The sequence below is a fragment of the Panthera onca genome, chromosome B1 (assembly GCF_046562875.1).
Source record: "Panthera onca isolate mPanOnc1 chromosome B1, mPanOnc1 haplotype 2, whole genome shotgun sequence".
NCBI classification, from domain to species: Eukaryota; Metazoa; Chordata; class Mammalia; order Carnivora; family Felidae; genus Panthera; species Panthera onca.
In genome coordinates, this window is record NC_138342.1 from 197,813,543 (window position 1) to 197,828,229 (window position 14,687).

The 14,687-nt window shown below is 54.4% G+C and overlaps 1 protein-coding gene across 1 annotated transcript; it reads left to right on the forward strand.

Annotated features, from left to right (window-relative positions):
- Positions 1-4,666: 4,666 nt before the first annotated feature.
- Positions 4,667-8,937, forward strand: LOC145715429 (ubiquitin carboxyl-terminal hydrolase 17-like protein 6). The gene has a single exon (XM_081795439.1). The coding sequence runs from the start codon at positions 7,330-7,332 to the stop codon at positions 8,935-8,937; it is 1,608 nt and encodes a 535-aa protein (XP_081651565.1). The 5' UTR covers positions 4,667-7,329.
- Positions 8,938-14,687: the final 5,750 nt, after the last annotated feature.

Below are 14,687 nucleotides of genomic sequence, written 5' to 3' on the forward strand. Positions count from 1 at the left end.
TAAGAGTCCGGGAAGGAAGGAAGTGTCCCTCACTGACCGTCCCTCGGGCACGCCGGACGGACGCTGAGTCTCCGCCACGGCAGTCCGCCTGCCACCCGCCGCTCTGGACGTCTCGGTGTCTCCTGACACACAGGAGGAGCACGTTGGCGTTTCAGGTGGGTTGGGACGATGTGGGGCTCACACGAGCTGGCACGGAAGTGGGACAGGGAGGAAATGGAGGTTGTGATGCGCCTCGACTCACCAGGTGAAGGACGCTTTAGTGTTGAAGACGAGTGTGAGAACAGAGACTGAGGAAAGGCGTGGCTCTCGGTGTTCCTGAGCACATGAGGTTCTGCTTCCAAAGGAACTGAACCCCAGAGTCGGACTGGTGTGAGGGCGTGCGGGAGCAGTGACAGCATCCTGCTCCATGTCGCCGTGGGGCCTGAGAGCCTAAGGAATTTTCTTGTTCACCCGAATTTCACGGCAAATACTCATTTGCCACGGCTGACACGTGAGTTCAGCGTGGGGCCCCGTCAAGGCCACATGAAAGGAAAGGGTTCAGGCCCTGCGTGGGGAAGCTTCCAGTCGAGTCGAGCAGAAACGAAACGTTTTCATTGACTTTGTCTTTGAGGGTGGTTTCTCTGGGGGTCAAGTAGGAGAGGTACATTCTGGAGAGGCAAGCATCCTTCTCGGTGCACATGCAACCCTGGGTGCCACAGGGAGTATCGCCGTAGCGTGGATTGCGGTGTCCGTGGGGGCCAGGACTTTGTGTGTGGTCTTCCTTCCGGAGGGCCCTGGGAGAGACTTCCCGAAAGTCTCTCCGGTGAGTCACGCAAGACCACCTCCACGGCCTTGCCTGAGGGTGCCGTCCTGCGGGTGGGTCCACGGGAGAGCGTGTAGAACATGCAGGAGGGAGAGGTCCCACCTCCCAGGTGAGGACCGTGTCTGACCTGGTGGGCATGACGCCCCCTCGTGCCCGCTGGGGGAGGAAGGTTCATGAAGGAGTCGTTGTGTCTGTGGGAATGACTCTCCTTTTCCCATTGACTCAGCAAGTCCAGAAACCCATCTTCAAGCAAGGCTGACTTGACCCTTCAAGGAGATGGGGCAGATGGCGGGTGGGCACACCCAGCACGTACCTTCCAGACCCTTGAAAGCCCCAAACGGGAAGAGGCAACGGAGAGCAGCCATGGCGCCCAGGGTTCCCAGGCTAGAGGACGAGGATCCTCGGGTAAGTGGAGCCCTGGAGGCGTGGTGAACCAGTGGGTGGGTTGGAGGGGCTGGGTCGGGTGGGGGTGGGGGAGCCATGCCTCTGAAGCCGGGGATCGCACATGACGAGGGAATGAAGACTCTGTGTCCGGAAGTCGGTCGTCCTTTCCTAGCCCACGGTGGCCTGCCTTGGCATCTCAGCAGCCTGCCCGTTGGGATAAGCTCCCTCGGCCGGAGGGTCACGTCCAGCCTGGTGTTTGTCCCCATCGTGGCGTGGGGCTCATTCTACGCGGCCTGAGACCTGCAATCCCAACTCCCGGTCCGTCCCTCACAGAGGCTTGGGTAGAATCCTAGGCACTTCCATCTCCTGGCACCTCCCGAGCCGTCCACGATGTGCCCTGTCCCACACCAGTCCTCCGCTCCCCGAGTGTGTCCTTGTCATGTCCTTTGCAGTAGGCCTGTGATTGGTGCTGATTCACTGAGCACCCCCCCCCCCCTCCTTGGTCCGCAGCTCAAGTGTAAGGACTGCGGAGCCTTTGGGCACAACGCATCCAGCACCAGGTGCCCCATGAAGCGCTGGGACGGGTGCCTGGCCCCCCAGGCCTTTGTCCCCAGGAAGCCGAAGGAGAATGTGGAACCACGCCAGCAGCAGGACCAGCACAAGCCCGGGCCCTTCAACCAGGCTGCGAGGGACATGGAAGAGGGACAAAGGTGAGGATGCGGCCGGCTCCGGCCTGCCCGTGGGCTGGCAGCTCAGGTCGCTGAGTCTCTGTACCCGGACACTGGGTGCTGTGTCGTCTTCACACACACACAGGGGTGGGGGAGGCAGAGAAAGGAGCTCCCCGCCCCCCAGGGGACCTCACGAGCCTATTGTGCTGCTCTGGGGGAGTCCCTGAGGCTGTGTGTCCTGGGGTAGGGAGACAGGGGGAGGCGGCAAATGACAGGCAGTGGCGCACACGGCTCTCGACACGAGGACGTCTTGGGCCAACCTGGACGGCTCGCTGGAGTGGGAGCCAGGGGGGCAGATGAAGAAAGGAGATCTTGCCCAAGCCCCATCACTCGCTCCCCAGGTGAACACACGAAATGCCGCTCCTTCACCTTCCCGTTCTTGGTCGTGCAGGCGAGAAGCCCAGCAGAGGAAGGCGCTGCTGCAGAGATTCCCCAGGATAGCCCCTGGAAGGCAGCAGCGAGCCTGGAGGGACTCCACAGATTCCTGCGACTATGTGAGGGTGAGTGTCCCCCGTCCCTGCTCTCGTTCTCTCCTGGGGACGGGGATGTGACGGGCTTCCCGGCCCTCCTGGCTGAGGAAGGGGGTCCACCCCGATTGTCAACATTGGGATTTCCGTGCGGGTCCTTTCCAGCCACGTTTGCCGGGTGTCCATGATCCGGCAGGATTCCTTGCATGTGTGCTAACCGGGTGCCGGCTGGGCGTGCCAACATAATGTCGGGGCGCTGTGCCCACACCTAGGCCTCTTGGGAGGCACAGGCATCTTTCCCTGGTGACACATAGACCCGCCCCATTGGCCATCCAAACTCAGTAGCCCCCACCGCGAACCTCCACCTGCAGGACGCCTGTACTTTTCCTAGAAGCCTGAATGGACGTGCTTGTCCACTTCGGGAGGCAGGCACGATGCACAACCTTTCTGGTCCGTCGCTCCCATGGAATCAAAGCATCAAGGGGCTACTGCCCAGTGTTTCTTCCCGATCGACGCTGAGCTGGAGGCCCTTGTCCTCTGTCAGTACAATCCTTTCCCGTGTCTCCCGGTTGCTTGCGTTTCTGTCGGTCTCTTTGCTGTGCTTGTCGTGCATGTGTCCTTGGTGGGGAGGAAGGACTAATGGCCGTTGTCTGTGTGTTGTGTGTTCCCACAGCATCCGCACAGGCCGATGCCCGTGTACAGCACCAAGAGGGTGTCCGTGCTGGAGCCGCACGTCCCGGCTGAGCCTCCTAGCGGGACGCCTGACACGACACAGCTGTCCCCGTCGGCTGCTCCTCTCGGGAGACCTGCGGCGAGCACCTTCCCGCCTGCTGGCCGACAGGATGCCCAGCAAGTGGGGACCCCTGCCCCGCCTGCCCCGCCTGCCCCGGCACACCAACGCTCTGCCCGGGATCCAGGCCTCGGTGTCCAGCTGAGACAACACCGGCCCCGATGTGCCTCCCTCGAAGCTTCCAGGGCCGTCTCCAAGGCGGGTGGCATTGGCCACGCCCAGGCACCAGCCAAGCGTCCTGAGGGGAGCCCTGATCCTCCTCCAACCCGTTTGGCTGCGAGTCCCCAGCCCCACATCCAGACACCAGGCACGAGATGGGCCCCGCTCCCCGACGACACGTGCCAGAACCCCCGAAAGAAACCACGTTGCAGCCCCTTCCAGCCACCCCACAAGAGCACAGGGAGCACCCATGTGGGGCTGCGCCAGAGTCTGTGTCGTCCAGCAAGGACAAGTGCATGGTGTCCCACGGGGGCAGCCCAACTGACCAGGAAGACCCCTGCCTCGGTGCAAAGCAGGGGCCTCCAGCCTCCACGCCCCCAACCTCACCTGGACACTCTCCAGGCGTGCCCCTGGCCTCTGTGTCCGCCCTGTCCGCAGGCACCCGGCCAGCCCCTGCGAATGGTCTTCAGCCGCCTGGACAAAGGCGGCTGGAGCTCCAGGTTCATAGCAGCTCCCTGTCTGCCACCTCCCGAGAGGCCAGTCCCCCCTGGCCAGGGTCCACCCATCACACACCAGTCTGAGGGAGGCTGTGTGCCTGTCTCCCTGAGCATCCTCCACGATGACCTGCAGCTTTCCTCGTCCTCGGAGGAGAGCGACCGGGAGTGAGACACCTCATGTCCTCGGACACTCGTCCTCTGGCCCTTGTGACCCCGAGCAGGTGACTGCGGAGCGGAGGCCAAGGCAGGGCCGTGACCTAGTTTTGCTAAAGCAGCAATTCCCCCAAAGACCTGCAAGGACAAAAACTTGCGTCCACACTGTGTTTGGTGTCCTGCTTGGGGCGGGGAGTGGGTTGAGCGCCCACGTGCAGACGCTCATGGCGCACTTTTCCTTTATGCAGCTACACCTTCTGGTTCACCGGCTCCGTCTCAATCAACAAGGTCTCGTCTCTTCCGTTTCAATAGATTCTATGAGAAATTCAGCGCCAGGATTGCAAGAGGTCGTCCACTCGAATGTCAACTTAAGGATCTGCGAAATGAATGTGTATCGGGTTTGCGAATGTCTGAATTTGGGGACACCGGAGGAATGATTCCAGTCTGGGCTGGGCAAGTGGAGGCAATCTTTCGTTTTAGAATAGTTCACTGATATCGTTTTTCTGCAGATCATATCGGGGACTATTTTACATGCTGTCTGCATTTTTGTTTTTCCCTGGTAGTGCAACATTGTGTGTAGTGTTACCACAGCTAATAAAATTTGCTCAGAGACGACCGAATGTGCATGGTTTTCTTTTTTGTGTGTACACTGTAGTTTCCCGTCACATAGAGTAGAATCCTGCATTTGTTCCCAAGTGCACTTGGGACTTGGATCCTCACCTAGTGGAGAACAACTAAGGATTCAGAAGCAGCAAAGAAACACGGGTTAACCTCTCTTCTCCTTTCAAGATAAAGTCTCTCCAAGTGTCCTGGGAACAAGACAATGCTAGAGGTGAATTCGAAACCGATGAGGGTCGGGATGCCTGAGTGGCTCAGTCAGAGAAGTGTCTGACCTGGAGGCGGCTCACGTCATGATCTCAGGGTTGGGGAGATTGAACTTTGAGTTTCCCTCCCTCCTCGGGATCGCCTCTCTCCTTTTCTCTCTAACCCTCCCCCACATTCTCCCTCCCTCCCTCCCTCTCTCTCTCTCTCTCTCTCTCTGTCTCTCTGTCTGTCTCTCTCTCTGTCTGTCGACATAAAAACCCATGAACCGAAAGAACATGTGCATGGGAAATCACTCAGCGTTAGGGGCTGCTGTCCACATGTCTCTCAAAGGCATTTTCATTCACAAGTCACGTCAAGGAGGGTGGCATAGAAGAGATACAAAGGAAAGGATGAGAAAGACATTCCACAGATAGATACTAGAGAGGGGAAGGAGACACGAGAGTTAGGAGATAGACACGTAGAGTGATGAGCGATTGATGAGAGAGGACAGAGAATTAGGTGGTCAAAGGTTCTTTGGAAGCCATTCTGCAGGCCTCTTTGCCCACGTGGCAGGTGGCCGGGGCTGAGGCTAGAGAAGCAAGGGGGTGTTCGTGGAGTCTGAAGACCGGCAGGCTCCAGACCCGGGGAGAATGGCCTTGTCGGGGCCAGGCACTCAGACAGGAGCAGGTGTCTCGTCTTGGGACAGGGGTCAGCTTTATGCTCCAGGAAGGTCTGGAATGGACTGGCTCAAGTCACTACGTTAAATAGGGCAACTTGCTTTGCTCAGACCAGTCACGTGAGACTTCCTACCATCTAACACCGTCCAGTGAAAACACAACCGGTTTTCTAGGACGAGATGACAACCAAAGGGAGAGATGATTCCTTGCAGAAACAGGTCCAAACGTGGCGCCTGCCAACGGATATTTGAAGAACAGGGAAAGGTGTGCTTGTGCCCTGGCCTCGCTCGCCCCCCTCCTCTGCCCACTCTCTGGTAGATTCTCCTTGGGGTGTGGTCCTGAGAGTGGCTGGCGCCAGGCTGGCCCGGTGGAGCAAAGGCCTGGACGTGAGGCCGGGCCAACCGAGGGCGGAGAGCACTGGGATGAGGTGTGGGCATGGGTGTGGCAGGGGTAAGGATGCTGCGGGTAAAGGTGGGGCCGTGGTCCGGTCCCATGCAGTGAGGCCAGGCAGAGGCTGAAGGAAGCCGTGGGTGGGGCTGGAGGGCACCAGGCAGGGAGAGGGCCGTGTCTTCAGGCTGTGGTCACAAGAGTCTGAAGACTCCTTTTGTGCATCCCATTGTGTGTCCTCCTTGACCTCTTGCCCCTTTCCTTCCCCTCACATGAGTGTGTTTGGCACTGAGACACCTCACGTGCTCGCAGCCTTTTCCTCCTAGTTGGTGACCCTGAGGAGGTGACTGTTTAATTGAGGATCCTCTCTCCCTCTCTCTCTGTCTCTCCCTGGCTTGTCCACATGAGCGCTCTCTCTCGCTCTCTGTCTCTCTGTCTCTCTCTCTCTCTGTCTCTCTCTCAAAATAAATCAATTAAAATGTTAAAAGTGAAAAGCAAACAAACATTAGAGAAGAAAGCACATTTTCAGTAGACCTGGTCAGTTCTGAAATCTGGTCTAGAGATACTGACACATTAAAGCCACAGTTTCCTCGAGGGGACATTGTTCCTTGCATGTCTAAATTCCCATTTCAAACCGTCTATAAATGTCACAAATCCACAACAAACATGTCCTGAACCACGGGAACCTATACCTACCTTGCTATGTGATTTGCTAGGAATACCAGTGACAATTTGGCAAATGATGGGTTTAGGATTTGTTCTCCTATTGGGAAGGGAGCTACAAAATGAAGAAAGCATTTACAAAGCCCGAAACCAGGCAAAGGATATTTCTTGGGACAATTTCTCGGCCACCCCTTGGTAGACAGACGTGTTTCAAAGGACCTTCGTGATAGTTGTATACACAGATCCTATGGAGACAGTTCAGGAGTTTTAGAATCAAATCCATGGACAGTCATCATTCCAGAATAATTTGCTGGTGTCCCATGCATTCTGGCTGACGGAGAGGAGGTGCTCCTACATGATACCAGAGCTCAATTGGTAAAATGATTTCCATAGCCTAACAAATTCATGGCCGTCATTCCTTGACACTTTGTGTTATCTAAAAGCAAAGTGGATACTCAAAAAAGGATTTCCTCTAGGTTGGAAATGCTCAAGTCCGTCTGTCCAGAGAGGGAGCAATGGAAATGAGGGAGGTGGAGAAAGTGGTGAAACGTGTGTGTGTGTGTGTGTGTGTGTGTGTGCCTCTTGAGGAGGGAGGGGCAGGAGGAAGGCTGGGCTGAGTGGTCTGTCTGCAGAAGAGTGGCCACACCCTAAGACCCTTCATCCAACTCCAGCTGGTGGCTGATTGGATGACGTGGTCCTAGTCAGGTGGGTGGGGCGAGCTTTACGAGGGCTGAGGAGAGGGCCACAGCTATCATTCTGAGACTGGCCTCCTGAGAGAAGCATCGCTCTGCAACGTGAGGCTCCACGTTTCAGGAGACATGGAGACGCCCTCTTCCCACTGCCGAGAGGAGTCTCAGTTCCATGTCTTTCCAAACCTCAAACCTTGCGGGTCAAATACGGGTGGTGCTGAAGGCCACAGAGGACCCACTCTACCTGAGAAGCCGTCACCGTCATCGCACACACCCTGCGACCTGCCGAACGGTTGGGCTCCCGCGTCAATAGGTCTGCCCCCCGCAAAGAAACCCGTGAGTTGGAGGAGACCTTCCGTGGTTGGGGCTGGCCTGCAGAACCTGGGGAACACGTGCTATGCGAATGCGGCGCTGCAGTGTCTGACGTACACACCACCCCTCGCCGGCTACATGCTGTCCCAGGAGCACTCCCGAAGCTGTGGGAGGCAGCCATTCTGCGTGCTGTGTGCTCTGCAGGCTCACGTGACCCGGGCCCTCTGCCGTCTGGGAGATGTGATCCGGCCTCCGCCAAAACTGCTCGCTGCCTTCCACACACACAGGCAGGAGGATGCCCATGAGTTTCTGATGTTCACTCTGGATGCTATGCAGCAAGCGTGTTTGCGTGAGGACAAGCCTTCAGAGCCTCAGGCTCAGGACGCCACCCTCATCCGGCAAATCTTTGGCGGGTACTGGAGGTCTCAAATCCAGTGTCTCCACTGCCAGGGTGTCTCCAGCACTTTGGACCCTTACCTGGACATTAGCCTGGATATCAGGGCGGCTCAGAGTGTGAGCCAAGCTTTGCAACACTTGGTGAAGCCCGAACAGTTGGATGGTGAAAATGCCTATCGTTGTAGTACTTGTCTCGACAAGGTACCCGCTTCCAAGACGTTGACTTTGCACACTTGCTCCAAGGTCCTGATGCTGGTATTGAAACGATTCTGCCATTTCACGGGCAGCAAACTGGCTAAGGAAGTGCAATATCCTGAGCGCCTTGACATGCGACGATACGTGTCTGGGCAGAACGGGGGGTCGCTGACTTATGTGCTCTATGCCGTGCTGGTGCACGCGGGCTGGAATTGTCACAGCGGACATTACTTCTGTTACATCAAAGCTGGGAACGGCCAGTGGTACAAAATGGATGATGCGAAGGTGACCGCCAGTGATGCGACGTCTGCCCTGAGCCAACATGCCTATGTCCTCTTTTACATCCAGAAGAGTGAATTGGAAAGAGACCGTGGGAGTGAGCCAGGTGCTGGGGAATCCACATCCCTCCAGGCTGACCACGCAGGCACGGCTGCGGCCCAAGGGGGGCCCGAAACCGACCCCGACATCGAGGTGCCACAATTGGAGGATCACGTGGAAGAGACACCACCGCCAGCAATCACGTTAGACCAGTGGAGATTCCTCCAAGAAAGCCACCGTCCCAAGTCTGAATTCAACCTCAGGAAATTAGAATTTGCCCTTCCCCCCGGTGCAGTCGTAATTCACCAGTCCAAATACAGAGACGAGATGGGAAAGGATCACCGTGAACCAAACATCTACCGGCTCAACAGTTCAGCCAGGGACATCCCACCTCAGAGCGCAACGGCCATTAACCGAGTCCCTTGTCTCCCAGGCAGAGCCAGAGCTACCAAGAGGAAGAACAAGAAGGGACAGAGGTCTCAGGAAGCAGTGCAGGGATCCCACTACAGGCCTTGAGATACACGCCTGCCCACGTGCACACTCACCCGCCCTCACTCACTACTCACTCACTCACAGTCCCTTGTAGGCCATATTTTGTGTGTTGTAGGTGGGTGCGATCCAGACATGTGGAGGGACCATGAATCTGGCTGGATTCATGGGCTATGGCGTTCCAGTGGACCTGGAGAATCCTGAGCTTTAAGGCTGGCTGTCTGTAATGAGGTTATTGGAGAGGTGTGGATTATGCTGGGGACTCGCAAGGTTTCTCCCCTCCATCAGCACCGAGGATCATTGGGCACTCTCAGAGCCTGAAAGGGTCAGAGGGAGTGGCCAATGAGGCATGAAGGTGGAAACAAGGCAGAGCCCCGGGAGTCCCTGTGAAAATGCCTGGGACTCACGGTCCCATCATCCCATTCCCTACTCTCTGTGTATCGGTAAAGTCCATGTGCCCAAACATGTGCGTGTGGGGACTCTAGGCGATATCCCAACATGCACCGGCAGGGGAAGGAGTTTGAAACAATCTCAGTGCTTCCACACGGAGAAGTGGCAAATGACCAGGAAACGGGAAGAACTCTAGCTCTACGTGGGAGCAGACAGCCTTTTCAGGAATGTTTTGTGTCAGAAGGAGAGGAGCAGAAGGAAACACGAATTCATAACTGTGCAAAGTGTTTCCTTGTATACATAATCTATTTTGTAAAGTCTCCACATGTTCATGTGAACATTGGCTAATTGCCTGGAAATGGCAAAGAGCAAATAAATGCTTATTTCTCAGGAGACGGGTGGGTGGAGCCATCCTGGCCCATGTTCATTAGATTCGGTTCCCTTAACAATCCCCCTCCCATGAGGCTGCAGAGCAAATGGGGGAAAGGAACCTTCTCCCACCTCTTATTGCTCAGCCACCAAGCAGCTCTACCTTGTTCCGCAGAGTTGACCACCATCCCCCCATCGGACAATCTCCTCCACAAGGGAGGAGGCTCAGGGATTTCTGGTCACTTGCATTGCAATCTTGGTCCTCGGTTGTACACCTCAGAAAAACAGTCTCAAGTGGACACCGAGGCAACAATGTGGTATTTCAGGTCAGGGTATGGATGGATGCTCTAAGTCACAACTGTATTTCATTTCTCAGGAGCGAGAGACTCACTAAATACATTGTTGAATGGGAATTAGTGCATCATCCTTCAATTCCCCCCAGGGGAGGGGGGCCATATAGGAGATCTCTGGTCGTTTGCCAATGGCACTGACAGGGTAAAGCCTGTTGTTGCTGCTGCTGCTGCTGCTGCTGTTGTTGTTGTTGTTGTTGTTGTTTCCAGTCTGCATTAAACATACATACCACACTTAGTGGGAACTAACGTCAGCATGTGAATTTTGTACAGGAAATCTTATTGAATTCTGGATGTTCAAATATCAGAGCCGATAGAGGAAAAATACTTTTTCTTCATCTACTTTTAAAATTTATTGGTCTGTTGTTTTCATGTTTTAAACATGAAATAAAACGTTTAAATAAACAGAGAGAGACACACACACAAAAACAGAGACAGAGTGTTGGCATGGGAGGGGCAGAGAGAGAGAAACACAGAATCCAAAGCAGCTCCAGGCTCTGAGCTGTCAGCACAGAGCCCAACGTGGAGCTCAACCCCACGAACCATGAGATCCTGACCTGAGCTGAGGTTGGACACTCAACCGACTGAGGCACCCATTCCCCCCTCCATTTTCCAAATTGAAATCAAATTTAGTTAACATTGAGTGCAGTCTTGGTTTCAGGGGTGGAATTTAGGGCTTCGTCACTTACATGAAACACCCACTGCCAACCCCCACAGGGGCCCTCCATAACGCCCGTTGCAAAGGGAGCCCACCCACTCCTCCCCTCGAGCAACCCTCACTTTCTTCTCTACACTTAAGGGTTCTCCTGGGGCACGTGGGTGTCTCAGCCGGTGTGCACTCTGATTCCGTCAGCTCATGATCTAAGGCTTTGAGACTTCAAGCCCCGTGTCCGGCGCTGTGATGACAGCTCGGAGCCTGGAGCCTGCTCTGGATTCTGGGTGCACGCCTCTCTCTGACACTCCCCTCGTCATGCTCTGTATCTCTGTCTCTGTCTCTGTCTCTCTCTCTGTCTCTCTCTCTCTCTCTCTCTAAGATAAAGAGAAAACAAAATTTTTTGAGGAGTCTCCTATGGCTTGCCCCCCGCTGTGATTTTATCTTATTTTATTTATTCTTCGCTTGCCCTAGGTTCTTCTATTTTGTTTTTTATTCCACAGATGAGCGATGACATGGCACTTTCTCAGTCAAAGAGTTCAACAGGGCTAGCTGGATGTTAGATCTCAAAAGACATGCACACGTGAAATCTATCCTTCCTGTGGATTTGATTCTAACGTGGGCAGAATCGTGGGTAAAACGCAAACAGTGTATGTGCAACTGAGCCACGAAGGGAAAAGCCACAGAAAATAACCATGCTAGGTCATCCTGTAGAAATTTTGGGATCCAACTTTCTCTTCCTGGATTCAAACCTGAATATCACACGCACACACACACACACACACACACGGACAATATTTGATCTGGATCTCAAGACGGCCTCCATAAGCATCCAGTCAGCTCCCCAGATGACTAGGACCAGCTCTTCCTGGGTGGCCGTGTGTCACGTGTTCCACCCACACATGATGAAGTCCACACCTCTGGCTCTGTAATCCGTGGGGGAGGTCACAAGAGGGAGTCTTGCACACTGCTCTCTGTCCAGCAGGGGGCGCCGCTGGCCAGCACGGGCATTGCCTAGACTTCCAGGAGGACCTGGCTTTGGGCACTTGCTCAGGCTGGCAGGTCGGAGTCTCCATGCCTTGCGCTGCAGCCTGAGCATTTCGTGGGGCATAAAGGCGACCATGAACATTTACAGAAGGTCTGGTGGGTCTAGGATTCCCTCCTTGTGACTTCGCTTTGGCCGTGCTGGACCCTGGACTCTGAGCTAAAATAGACAACCTTGAGCTGCTCGGGCCACTGGTGACGATATATTTTCCAGGCATTCCAGGAACTTTTCTTTCAAAATATAAATCCAGTGAAGTCAAGACATTCAATTTTAAAAACTGTTGACAATTCGCAAAGAAGATTGCATATGGAAAACCAGGAGGTGGCCTCACGTGCGGTGATGTGGGAGCAATCATGGCAATGGGAACAGCGTTATTTGGTCTCGCCAAATCCAGCCAGCCTAATCTGGATTTCTCACGGAAAGCTTAATTCAGAGAAGTCACCCTGCAATTCCTAAGGGTATTGGTGACGATACAGAAAAGGCAGTGTGGGGGGAGGGGCCAAGATGGCAGAAGAGCATGGAAGTGTTCTTTGCGTCTTGCATCCATAACATGCAGCCACATCAACACAAAACCATCCTGCACGCCTCGAAAACTGATCTGAGGATTCACGCAACAGGTTGCCCAACCTGAACCGCAGAACTCAGTGGGGACGAGGCGCAGAGAGGTGACCTGGGGAAGAGAGAAGCCACAGAGGGCAGGGAGCTGTTTTTGCCTGCAGAGAGAGGACGGAGACAGGGGCAGAATATGGGGAAAGCAATCCCCTCGCCCTCCCCTCCCCCCGCCAAAAGCAGCTGGGGAGAAAGTGGCAATGTGGAAAGAGCCACAGGCACTGAACCAAAAAGGGAGGAAGGAGAAAGGAGCGGGTTTCAATTCCATGAAGACTGTACAAACAGGGGGAGGGCAGAGTGCGAAACTCCGCATCTGATACCTGGCGGTGCTCTGGTCGGAAGGGCGAATCCCGAGAGCAGAGTGAAGACTGGAGGGGTGGAGGAGGGGTGTCTCGAACCACACGGAGAAAGGCGGTTCCCCTGCTGCGAGGACACGAGGTAGTCTGTGTGGCCACCCCAGCCGACCCCAGAGGTCCCAGCAGACCCCGGAGAACAGCCACATTCGCTGGTGCTGGAACAAGGTCGTTAAGGGGGAAGCCCGCTACCAGAGGTGTGTGGTGATTTTCCATAATCCTCGAAACGCTGCTGCTACACCATCGCGCGAACGTTTTCGGGCGCAGGCTGGCACCCAGCCTCAGTCTCTGGGCATCGGCAGCGGCACGGTGTTGCCGATGTTCCCGGGTGCGGCCGGCACCCGGCCACTGCTCGCTGAGACCCTGACGCAGAGGATCTGAGCAGGTCTCAGCCGCGGGCCCTCAGAAGGGAGGGGTCGGGAAACACAGCCGCCTGGGAGGTAAATCCCACGAGGAAGGTGCCGCCTGGCAACCTGACGGCTGGGCCACGGACAGTGTAAAAGCGGCGAGTGGACAGAAGCCGGAGAGAAAGGATGGGGGTAGGATTGCTGGTCGCAGACAGCCGAGTTCAGATACTACAGACTGGGCACCTGAGTGACGCCAAGGGCTCCGCTCCCGCGCATGCGCATATGCACCTCCAAGCGCCCCAGCAATCCGCACTTGTAGGCTAGCTGCGCCATCTAGTGGAGAACAGAGCCGTGACACTTAGCACCGCCCAACTGGGCCAAGCTGGCTCTTCAGGAACCCAAGTCTCTCCGCCTTCTGAGTGTATGGACTACAAAGTGCTTCATCCTTTGACTTCTAGGGGACAACAATGTAACTTCAATCGTATTTCAGTCTGTTCGCTGGTCCATCTCTTTTCTTGTCTTTTTCATTTCTTTTCTTTTTCATGAAGACAGAAAGAGAAAAAATATGTGGTTATTTTCCAGGGTTTAAAATAATTTCCTTGAGTGTTTGTCGACTATATTCGTTCAATTTTTTGTAAATGTGTCAAATTCCATTTGAATTCCATCATTTCAGTTTATCCTATTTCACTGTGTTCTTTTTTCCAAATTTTCCAACGGTTTCCTTTTTTTATGTTCTTTCCCTTCTTCCTCTAATCTATCAAGCCCATTTCAACAACCAGACCACAACTCACCTAGGATCTAGCACCATTTGTGTGATTCGTGTGTGTGTGTTGTTTCTTATTTTTTAGTTTTGAATTCTTTTATCTTATTCATTCCTTTCCTTCGGTCAAAAGGACGAAGCAACGGAATTCACCCCAACAGAAAGAGCAGGAAGAAAGGACAGCCAGGCCCTTAACCAACACAGATAGAAACAAGCAAGATGTTTGAACCAGAATTTAGAATCACGATACTAAGAACACCAGCTGGGGTCGAAAGTAGATGAGAATGCCTTTCTGTGGGGATAAACGAAGGCAAAGCTAGCCAGGATGAAATAAACAAGGCTACAAGCGAGCTGCGATCTGGAACAGATGCCACAGCGGCAAGGATGATAAGGCTGAGCAGGAAACCAGCGATAGAGGGGACAAAGCAATGGAGAATAACGAAGCAGAAGGAAAGAGGGAGACTAAAGCAAAAGAGCAGGATTTAAGAATTCGGGAACTCAGCGACTCATTGAAAAGGAATAACATCACAATCATAGGGGTCCCAGAAGACGAGGAGAGAGAAAAGGGGGTAGAAGGGTTATGTGAGCACATCACAGCAGAAAACTTTCCTAACCTGGGAAAGACACACAAAATCCAGGAAGCACAGAAGACTCCCATTAGATTCGACAACGTCCAACCATCAACAAGGCAGAGCCTAGTGGAGTTCACAAAATACTCAGGCAAGGAAAGAATCAGGAAAGCAGCAAGGGAAACAAAAGTCCTTCCCCTACAAGGGACGACTGACCACATTTGCAGCAGACCTATCCACAGAAACCTGGCAGCCCAGAAATGAGTGGCAGGCTATATTCATCGCACTGAATCCTAAAAGTATGCGGCCAAAACTTATTTGTCCAGCAAAGCT